This window comes from Tachypleus tridentatus, chromosome 4 (genome assembly GCF_004210375.1).
Source record: "Tachypleus tridentatus isolate NWPU-2018 chromosome 4, ASM421037v1, whole genome shotgun sequence".
Taxonomy (NCBI): domain Eukaryota; kingdom Metazoa; phylum Arthropoda; class Merostomata; order Xiphosura; family Limulidae; genus Tachypleus; species Tachypleus tridentatus.
Genome location: NC_134828.1, coordinates 39,919,095 through 39,931,362, shown reverse-complemented (window position 1 = coordinate 39,931,362; position 12,268 = coordinate 39,919,095). Strand labels below are relative to the sequence as shown.

General features: G+C 29.1%; 1 protein-coding gene across 10 annotated transcripts in view; it reads left to right on the top strand.

Moving 5' to 3' along the window:
- Positions 1 to 12,268, top strand: part of Gcn2 (eukaryotic translation initiation factor 2 alpha kinase Gcn2) — a 159,706-nt gene that overhangs the window by 86,473 nt on the left and 60,965 nt on the right. For all 10 annotated transcript variants that reach the window (XR_013027256.1, XM_076497828.1, XM_076497827.1 and 7 more), the window contains 2 exons: positions 170 to 294; positions 1,120 to 1,253. Coding sequence is in view for 9 of the 10 variants with exons in the window: in XM_076497828.1 (XP_076353943.1) it covers positions 170 to 294; positions 1,120 to 1,253 (259 nt within the window). In the remaining variant the exon portion in view is untranslated. The remainder of the gene's footprint in view (positions 1 to 169; positions 295 to 1,119; positions 1,254 to 12,268) is intronic.

The following is a 12,268-nucleotide window of genomic DNA, read 5'->3' as shown; positions in this document are numbered from 1 at the left end:
TTTATATTTTGGAATATAACTTGTATATTGATTTTAGAATTAGATTAAAAAATTCTTAAAGAATAGATTAAAAATAAAATTGAGCTAATATGAAGAGTTTAAAATGAGGTTGAATTTGAAAGAAAGTAGATGAATTTAAATTTTTAATATATTGACTTTTATATTTTAGAAGAGGAAGAAGCTGAAATATTGCTACCTCCTATGCTAACTGAAACTACAGGACACTCACGCTTGAAAGATGAATTTGTAATTTTGAAATGGCTCGGCAGTGGAGGGTTTGGGGATGTCTTAAAAGTAAATATTGTTATGTTTGAAAAAGTGTGTGTTTTTAGCTTAGTACTTGAAACATTTATAACTTATCTAACAAAAATGAAACCATTCTGAATTAATCACAGCTATGTGAAACTTGATTAACTTCTAAAATATAGATTTGCTAAAACATCTGTTTTTACAGTCTCTCATTTAACTAATAGGCAGTTAATTTGTATTGATTAATTTATTAAAAGAACTTGTATATATGCTAGCCTTGGGTAGCTACTCTGCACTTGGCAAAACTTCATATGGGTATTTTAATATTTTTCTTTCAACTGTAGAAAAATTATTTTACAATATTTAGTGCACAGTGTCGTTATTATTACTTTGTGAGGCTAGAATTAACAGTGCTGTTCAGTTTTTGATTTGATAAAACAAACTATATGTAAAGCTAATACAGTTACAGTAAATTTATCAAATTATTATATTTTCAAATTTATTTACTTTTACATAATTAATAGATAGTAAGTGCATACACTGATTTTCCCTACAGTGTAAAGTACTTAAGAATTAAAAATACATTTCTTGACCTTGACTCTTAAACAGCAGGAATGTTGTAAGTAGCAACATCAGTTGATGATGGTTGCCATTTAAAGGTTAATATTTTGCTTTGTTTTTTATTTTATTATATTTCATTGTAAGTTGAATTTTTTGTATCATTCAGTAAGAACAACTGGAATGACATATTCATGTTAAAAACTGTATTTACTTCATATACCTACTAAAGAAAAAATATTAAAAATAATTTAATTTCTTGCAGAAAACAGTATTATTTTATCAGCTGTTGTTTTGTTGATCTCTGAATAGGTCAGAAATAAGTTGGATGGCATGAATTATGCTATAAAACGAATTTTATTGAAGCCTTCAAACAAACAGTTAAATAGGAAGATAATGAGAGAAGTTAAACTGCTGTCTCGTCTCAACCATGAAAATGTTGTAAGGTAAGGACTGTGGGCTTTTGAGTTTCAGTATTAAGCACACAAGATTAGAAGCTAACAGTTAAACAGTAGTAAGTAACATGCATTACAATACAATCATTAGGTTGGATAATAGCTTAGTAAATCATAGCTCATGTTTTATATTATATTTGCTCAGCTTTGTTTAGGAAATTTGTCATTTTAGAGGGGCATATATAAATAATATTTTTGTATTGCTGATGTATTAAAAATAGTATATTCTTGTGCTGTGTTGTAAATTCTGTCATACACATCTATGAAACTTTGCTCTCTATCTCACTAGTTTTCTTTCCCCACAAACACTGAGAAAAAAGGAAAGTGCAGTTATGACAACCTTTGTTTAAAAGTTATACTTCTGATATAAGTATGAATGCATCTAAGCTGCACATGTTAATGTTATGTTCAGAAATATATTAGAACTAACAAGTAAAATTTCTTTTTTTGCAAAAATTAGTTATCCTAAAGGAGATGCTTACAGGGACAAAATGGAACAATACAGCAAAAACATTTCATTATAGATTAAATGTGTCATGGTTTATCATAACTGTATGATATCTGTGCTATTAGAAACTAACAAATTTCTAAGTATCAAGGTATGTGTTTTCAAGACAAAGACTGAACAGATTTTTAATTAGTCCAAGAAATCAAAGTGCATTATCCCACAATCTTAGATTACCTATATCTGTGGTCCTATCTGTGATATTCATGTAAAAGTTAAATCATACCAACTTGTACAAACCTTTGCAATGAGCTTTCATTTATTGGGGTTTTACTATGCCAGTACCTCTAAAATTAAGTTTCTCAATATAAATTTCAACATAACTGTAGGTGTTAATTAATTATCTTAGTTGACAAATGTAAAACCATGACATCTGCACATGAAAGGCAATATTAAAAACAAATCCTAAATTATGCACAATGTAAGAATTGCAACATTTTCTCTTTTGCATCCACTCTTTTCTAATTTATTTACCATCCTTACAAAAAGTACAAAATTTTATGTAAATCACTCATTGTAGTGTTGCCATCACTCAGACAAGGCATAATTTTTATAGCCTTCAATCTTATTTGGTTACTTAGCCACAATTTAGAAAATCAGATTATTCTTGCCATACCCACCTGTCATATTTTTTCTTTCACTGATTACGAATAGTTCTTAATGATGTTTTATACTATGTTATCTATAACTAATAGAAGACCAATCTTTTAATCTATTCAATAATATATCACATTGTTTTCAGTACAAAGAACTGTATTCTTTACTTCTAATTCAACTTCTAATTCAACTTCAAACTTTACTTCTAATTCAACTAATTAGGAAATACATTGATAAGGTTAGCTGAATTCCTAATATATATTTTCACATAGAAATCCACAAAAATTGTGATAGTTATCAGACATTGTCTGTTTTTTGTATGTTCTTAATTTATGTTTTTTGTTGCATTAAGTAATTAAATAAAAATTATTTAGTAGTCTTTAGTATGAAAAGGTAGGGTTAAGTGTCATTGACAGTTGACATAAAAAAGATGACAACCGAGGTAAAATCTTTATTTTTTTGGTTTTCATGTGTATTCTTTATTTGTTGTTATAAAAATAAGTAAATTGTAAAAATTGGAAACTTCTTAGGTTAATGCTTCTCAATAGGGCTCCATTTATTTCACCGATAATGGACCTCTTTGTTCTCATTTAGTCTTTTTTTAGATTTAATACTTTTAATTGTCAATATACTGTGTATATTCTCACAAAATTTGGGAGTTTTTCACATACAAAAATATTTTTAGTGAAGTACTTTTAATTAAATAAAGGTTTGCTCCTGAATATTTTGAGTATTTCTTTTGAACAGTCCGTGTGCAAAGTGATTTTCATATTGAGATTAAAATGCTTTTCTTTAACTCAAAAATCTCAAATTTCCTTTGTATAATCCCTAAAACTTCCTAAATGCATTTCAAATGTTTTTTTTTCAGTAAAACTTTATCCATTATTTCTTCTTCACTATCTCAGAAAAGGAGACAGCCAATATGACTGACCTTGAAACACCCCCCCCAAAAAAAAAAAAAAAACAAACGAAATAAACCTGAATTTCCCTCTTTTTCTTTCTATAATATCTTCAAAATGTAATATGAACCTGCATTCATTTATTCTAAATAGGTCTAATTTTGTAACAGTATAAATCTATTTGTAATTAAAATTTATTGTTTTCTTATCCTTTGAATCACATCTAACTGCTGTCCCTGCCATTACAAGTTGTAAATCATTAATGGAAAGTGTAGCTTATGTTACACTAACGAATTATATTATACGTGAGCTGCTGGAATGTGTGGGTCATGAAACATTTTTATTATAATAGAATTATTATTATTTTACTTAATGTAATCTTAAGTAAAATAAAGTAATCCACATTTTTACATATTGATTAGTTTTATAATTATTCATAAAGAATTAACATGATAAACAAAAAATAAAATACATAACCAGTTATTTTCTTAATCACTCAATTGCCAAAGAGAGTTAACCCTAACTTTTTATACTAATGATAGTAATAAGCTTAATAACTTTTTATTTAATTAAAAATGCACCAAACAATATAGACTAACAACAGTAGACAAATTCCTTTACTACTCAACATTTTTCTGGCTTTTTAACTGTGCAAGAAGAATTGTTAGAAATTTATCCAAGCTAGTTGTTAACTCTCACAGGAACAATGTTGATACTCTGAGTGAAGTTGACATTTAACCACTCAGTACATAATGTTATACAGTATGACATTTGGTAGATAAAAATCTTTAATTATCAATAATTATAAGTAATATATAGTTAAATATAATTTAAAATTTGAAGTTTTTCAGATAGAAAATTACTTTGTACTCAGAGCAGACAACACTTTGTTTCCATATATTAATGGAGAAAGTTTTAGTGAAAATAGTTCATTGAAGAGTTTTTTGTTTTTTTTCTACAAATTACTTTTAATTATTACTGGAAACTTGTGAAATTGTATGAAAATACAAAAAAAAAAACATTAGATGTCATGGTATGAAGACTACTAAGTACAAATTGGGATAATGAATTCAGCTGGGTTCATAATAAGAGAGTTAATACATACAAACAAACCTGCTAGTAAAACTAAAAGAAAGTAACTTTGAAACATAGGCATTGCTAAGCACTTAAAATATTTGTGCTTTGGACCCATAGGCATTGGAATTTTTTTGTATTTCAGATGATATTGATCATGAATTTTTATTATTTTTTTTTTAAGATATTAACTGAGGATTTTGGGCATTGGCACTGTATGTCAGTGCCTAGCAGTGCTTTTACTTGAAAATTAGGTTGTGCATATTTTATTGAACTTAGAAGACAAACTAATGTAAGTAAGCAAAAATTAGGTGAGAAACACTGTTAATTGTATTAAGAACTTAAATAATTGTAAGTCACGTGAAGACAAAATAAGCCTCAAAATACCTACAGCTAAATAATTTAAACCAAATAAAATAAAATTCAAATCAAAATTAAACTTAAGGTTAATTTTTCATTAAATTAAACAAGTTATATATTTATGATGCCACTTAGAAATAACAGTTTATAGTGAATTAAAATAAGGTGACCTTTTGAAATAGTGTGAAAGTCAAAATAAAACCATTTTACAGGCTGAAATAGAAACTAAATGTGATGAACTAGTAATACATAAAATTGAATATGAAACTGAAAGTGGAATATATTAAAGTAGGAAGAAATAAAAATACAAATAAATGTCTTTTTTTTTTATTATTCACAAATCTGAATAAGAAAGTGGTGTTACTTAAAACTGAAAATAACATAGTTCAGAATAACTAGAATAAATAAAATAGTATAAGAAACTGAAATGTTTTTAGTCATAAAGGAAATGAATATAAGGCAAATATAAAAGAAGACTAACCAATTGTATATGTAGCAACTTAAAATGAAGCAAATTTGTTAGACCAAACATGATTAAACTTAAAAACACAATGTAAATAAAACATAATTCTTAGCTATATTCAATTCAAAAATTACAATTTAAGACAATAAACCAAGAAAATAAATTGTACTGAAATTGAAAACCTAGTAATTATTAGTGAATAAAATGTTTGAAATTTCAATTATTTTTTTTTTATATACAAGTACAGCTTAATTATTAAACTTGATAAATTGTAATGGAATTCTATGATATTGAGTAGGTAATTTATGATTTTTTTATTATTCAAATGTACATATAAAATCTAAAAAAATTATTTCATTTCACATCCCAGTAATTGCTTGCTTTATTTCTTTATTTACCATTTTATTTGTTAGGATAGATAAGAACATTTTTGTAAATAGTAATAATCTTATATACATATACAATGTATAATAATTGAAATGTGATTCTACTTTACAAAATATTAGTCCACTAAAACACAACCAAGATAAGTTACTTTGTGAAGACTTAATGTCAGTTTTATATCTTTGGACATGGTAATATGAGTGCATGTGCACTGTATCATTGTAACTTCTGTATTGTTAGCCAGGCAGAGCTGAAAGGTGAACATAATAAAAATAATAAATCTATATAATTGTATAATGTTGTGAGATTTAAGTTATTTCATCTAAACATTTATGTTTTCATGTTATAATCTGTAGTCATTCTAGAATGAAAAGACACAATTTATATTTATTTCCTGATTTTATATGGTGGTTACAAGATTGATCAAATTGACTGAACTCACAAAGAGATTTGTCAATGAAAATAACATGAAATATATGTTTTTCTTAATAAACATTTGGTAACTATCTGGACATTATAAGGATTTCTCATGTGAAATTTGAAAATTTTTTGAAGTATAAAAGTATTTTTAGTCTTAAAATATAAATTGCATTGCATCTTAGATGGGCAACATGCAAAAATCAAGAAAGCAAGAAAAAAACATTGCCGAACAAACCTTAGAACTTAATAAGAAAATCTGATATTTTCTGTGTGAAAGCTTTGCAGTGTTTACTGATAATATGCCAAATTTTGTGAACATACATTTAGTAATTTAAAAGTAAATATAACAGAAAATTCAAGCTGCAAAATAACTTTTTGAAGAAGAAGTCATATATTTAGATGTATCATGTGTGCCAAACCCTATAGTGGGAGCTGTACATGCTCTCACCCCTCTTCTACAAGAGTGAAATGTCCAAAGCAACTATCAGTGTTCAATCCACTCTTTCTATGGCCATTTTTATGCACTTTTACATTAGCAAGACTTCTGACTTTGCTGTGTCCTTTTCAGCATTCTTTATCTTTTGACAAGTATAATAATCTTGCATACACTTTAGTTAATTCTGCTATTGCATAATTGCTAAGACAGATCACCAGTTCCATTTATTAAAGGAAGGTGATAACTGTAAACTGGTTTCTTATATCAGTTACTGAAATTAAGTCTACTACTCTTCAGGTAGTGACAGTTGCTTTTTACCTTGAAGGTCTCATTACTTAATTCTTCGTGACACAATTTGGCCTAAAAATTAAATATCATTCAAATAAATAATTAGAAATTGTGTCGTATTTTGCAGATAAATAAAGAATAGTTAAATTCACATGGACAACACAGATTTTGTGATATTACCACAATTAAATGCAATTAAAATAAAATTTGTTTGTAAAAGTTTTGGTTAGACATAATATCAAGATTAAACATTTAGTAATATCCAGTAAATTTGGAAATAAATTAATTCCTTAAATCAGAAGGTTCCTGAATCAAAACTCACACAAAACTGTAGGTAAACTGTTTTTTTAATTTGCAAGATCTACCTTACAAAATTAAACCTACAAAAGCTATGCATATACCACTTTTCAGAACTGCAACAATTTTTTACCAGTACCAATGGCCTGGCATGGCCAGGTGGTTAAGGTACTCAGCTTGTAAACCGAGGCTCGCAGATTTGAATCCTTGTCACACCAAACATGCTTGCTCATTTGGTCAAGGGGGAGTTATAATGTTATGGTCAATCCCACTATTCGTTGGTAAAAGAATAGCCCAAGAGGTGGCAGTGGGTGTGATGATTAGCTGCCTGCCTTTTTGTCTTACTCTGCTAAATTAGGGATGGCTAGTGCAGATAGCCCTTGTGTAGCTTTGCACGAAATTCAAAACAAACCAAACCAGTACCAATAAAACAAGTAAGCTCACAATGATATCATTATCTTTTGTCTTTTTTCTCAGTGAAAAAAATGTATCTTTACAAATACTTGAAGCCAAAAATAAATTAAACATATTCTTATCTCTCATCGAACAGAAACAATTAAACACATACACATTTCAATATTGAAGCCAAATTATTTAGTTTCCAAAAATTATTCTATTATATATCTTAAATTGTGCACACAAGATGTTCAAGCAGGCGTATGTACTGTACAGTTGTATAATAACATAGACCTTTGTTTAGCTCTAGATTACATATTTATCAAGCTTTATTTACAATACATGAACTGACCTTTGTTGACAAACCTGATAGATATGACAACCAAAAGCAACATCAGTGGTTCTCTCTGAATACTTGTGCATACATGTAATTTTCAAAGAATATCCATTGCATTAGAACAACTCAAATTTAGATAATAATATATTATCATGGACAAAGTAATCACAAACAGAAATCCACAGAAGTAAATGCTTGTGCCATAATTTATTGTACAGATCATCCTTCATGTTGCCAGCTATTAAATATATGCAAATATAGAAAGCATAATGTAGTAGAAATGCTAAAAACAGTATAATAGTGCTATGAAATAGAAAGAAGCTCAAAGTACTTTGCTTTTCCACACTAAACTTGCCAACTAGAAAACTTAAAATTTTGTACTTTATACATAAACAGCTAACATATTATCATGCACATTCCCTAAGATTCATACATCTCATGTCATTTTCTGATAATGTTTTAAAGCACAGCACCTTTAATGCATTTCAGAACACTGCTGTAGACCTGCTAGACTCAAAAGATAGTTTGCACCATAATACAACAAAAGGTTGCACTGGCTAACAATTGTCAGGAAGTTTCTAGAAGTCAACATTTGACAACTTTCATTGCAAGAGTTAAGCATTTGCTCAAAGAGCAAGAAGATGGAAAATTCAGTAACTCTTCTTATTGGGTTATCAGATTCTTATATGAGTATTAAACATTTAAACCAAATTTCAGATCATTAGGATTTTATCTGATGACATAAACTGTCTTGGCTATCTACCAAGTATAATAAGATTTACTCACATAGAAATGCCACTGGTAACTACTGATTAAAAGTGTTTTTCACATCATATTACATTTAGATCTCAATACTAAACATTATTCAGGACTCCAAATTTGCAGATGTGTTATAACTATTAGTTATTCCTGCTCTTTGGTTAAGAGTTCCACCTTCAAGTCTCTGATCTGGTCATTTTAACTGTTTTTTCCATGTGGTTGAAAATGTTAATTATTCATACTTTTAATGTGGTTATTTTTGTTTTCATGGAATGTCATTTCCAGTATCTAATTATACATTTTTAATTTTTGTACAACTGTATAATGAACTTTACTATAAAGATAGTGATGGTAGAGCTCTTTTTTTTTTTTTGTTTGTGCACTGCTTAGCACAGAGCTTCACAATGGGCTATCTGTACTCTGCTTATTATATGTATCAAAACCTGCATTTTTGGGTTATAAGCCCTCAGACTGTCTGCAAAGTCACCAGGGAAAAGAGTACCAATTATGGTATCAGTATTCATTCAGTACACTTGCATAGTTGGGTGTTAGGGAGCTTGACTTGTAATCTGCGGGCTCTTTACCATTAAACACGCTCTTCTTTTCAGCTATGTGGGCAATATAATGTGACAATCAGTCAAAAACATCATTGATTTAAAAAAATAATTGTAGCCCAAGAGTTGGTGGCAGGTGGTGATGACTAGCTACCTTTCCTCTAGTCTTTTACTGCTAATTTATGGAAGGCTGGTGTAGATAGCCGTTACGTGGCTTTGCATAAAATTCAAAACAAACAAAACCAGTATACTTGTATACATAATTATACACTCTATTACCTCCTGTATCTCTGATAACATAAATTCATTTTTAATAGCAGTGTTTAGGAGAATGCACAGTTTCAATGAAAATAAGTCATCATTCCCATTGCAGTACTATTAACTCTTCAGATTTGCTGCTCAAATGGAAATGTCATAATCATTTATAAGTGACACAATATTTTTCAAAATTTAATTGAATAATTTTTTTTATCAAAGTAAATCAATGAACTTAATGTGGAAAGGTAGTTTATAATCCAACTTTTTATTATCTAGTTTTATTTTAGTTTTTATTTAAGAAATATTTAAAAAAAATCTCAATCTTCCTTTAATTCTCCGTATAATGTGATTTGTTTAAATGTGATTTCTCCATAAGTCCAGATTTCTGTTGATATGACCGAACCCATAAACAGGTGGTTTAGAGTAAATTCCATATGCTTCTCAGAAGTGGCAAGTTTCTTACACAGGTTAAATAGCAGCTTTGAATTTATACAGTTTTTTCAAAGTGCTGTTAAGCAGCCTTAGGTTTGCTATGGTTAAATATTTTGCTTTGCAAATAGTTGGAAGTTAAATTTAAGTCTACTGAACTGACAGTACTTTCTAGCATATCAAAGCATTCTTTTTCATTTGTGGGAAAATAAATGTTTTGACACATAACACTACATTCATCTTTCAGAAGTATATGTAAAATGTTGGAATACCTTTCTTTTTTTCAAAGGATATAATATTTCATTCTTTACTATCATCAGAGCTTCTAAGCTACTTGTGCAGAACTTGTTTTTTTGGGTAAATTCTACCAGCACTTTTATAGGCTTACATAAACTAACATCTGGGTGAGTGAACACATCAAACTCCATAAACCATTTACTGAATGTCTGTTTTCATGTTCAGTTTACAATAGTAGCTTAACTATCAACAAAGGACTTTACATGCTTAACAAGCTTTGCACTGAATTTTGAAAGATTTCCTACTGTTGTGATCCCATCTATGTGGCTCATATGCATTACTTATGTTTCCATTACCATTTTGATCATTAGTTCAGCTTGAAGCTAAATGCCTGAAATCAATAATTATACATTATAAGCAAAACATTGATGTTCAGAGTAGATGTGAACATTGAGCTACCCAGCTTGTGATTAAAAAGTCATGATGACAAGAAGTCCACTTGAAATAAAAATGTTTTCTGAAGATGACTGGTATAGGTATTAGCACTTTACTGTTATGTACTTTATTTTAATTAAAGTACTAATATCCATAGCAGCTGTCTTGAGAATCCATGATCAGAAAATTGTTTCACCGTCAGTTCTGTCACTGTGACTGATAGCAACAATGTGTAAACTGCATGTATATCATACTGTATGTTTGGGACCTGTGAAACCTCTTCCACAATATTCACACACGCAGGACTCAAACTGGTCAGCATCTAATCTTTCTGTTGTAGATCCGTCCTTAAGATATCAGTCCCAGAACCAAGAACACAAACAATTATCTTTATTCGACAAATGAGAATGAAATTTCAAAAATAAGGTATAACATAACATGGGTTTGGATGAACAAATACAACAATTACATAAGTACTATATTAATTAACAGTTCTGATTCAACAGTGAATCATAATAATTTATTTTTCACTCATGTTTTAGATCATCAACATTGTTATTTATGTTTAATTATTTGCACCAAATGACTAGAAATTTGCTGGTATGTTTGAAAACTTTGTAAGTTTCAATATGAGAAAAGTAAGAAAATGTAATAACTTACATAATAAAACATGGAAAATACCTAAAATATCAATCTTGAAACAGTTCAAAATATGCATTTCAATAAATGAAGAAATGTGGATTAACAAGGAATTAAAATCTTCAGTTAAATGCTTAAAAGAAATAATTATGTAAAAGGAATCTACTTATAAAAGTTTTAGTCAAAATATCATAATTTTTCATTTGTGGATGTGTTCAAACTTTTATTTTGTACAAAAGAGGGTCGTAGAAAGTGGAAGAACAAATGGAAAGATATGAGCTCTCCTGAGAAGGTTTGAGCTTTTTAAGAACTGAGAGTTGTTTTGTACAAAGGTGTCATTATGATGAACATAAATGTTTAAGAAAAAATCTGATAGGTCTGTAATGGTGAAGGGTTAATTGTGCCAAAGGGGTAAGGATTTAATGGTAAAATTGATGGGGTTCTGAAGGAGGTGCAGTGTTACAATGTATTACTTCCACATATAATACCTATTGAATGATATTTAATTAGTTGAGGCTAGAAATTTTAATAGGATAATGATAAAAGACATATTACATTACTGAATTAGATTTGTTTGGGAAAAAAAATAAGTATTTAATCAAAAGTCTATTTCAATCCACTTGAAAAGCTGTAACTTTATTTTACATGTAATTTTGCAAACGAGAAGACAGCTAATCTTTCATAACTATGAAAGATTGTAAAGATAAAACAGAAGAAAATAATGGTTGGTATTCATTACTGATTTATGTTAGAATACAGCTAAGATTATAGAAGGACCTACCATATGTTAAATACTCAGTTTGTTGTGTATGGCCCGGCATGTCCAAGCGTGTTAAGGCATTCGACTCATAATCCGAGGGTCGCGGGTTCAAATTCCAGTCGTACCAAACATGCTCACCCTTTCAGCCATGGGGCGTTATATGTGATGGTCAACCTCACTATTCATTGGTAAAAGAGTAGCCCAAGAGTTGGCGGTGGGTGGTGATGACTAGCTGCCTTCTCTCTAGTCTTACACTGCTAAATTAGGGATGGCTAGCGCAGATAGCCCTCAAGTAGCTTTGTGCAAAATTCAGAAAACAAACAGTTTGTTGTGTTTCAACTTCCTATGCCTATTGTTTCATCACTGAGTGTAAATTTAACCCAAAAACAGAACCAACAGTTTTTCATATTGCAACATGAGTATTTCAGGCTTCAAAGCATATCATAAAAGATTTAAAATTTATTTAAAATCAACTGAAT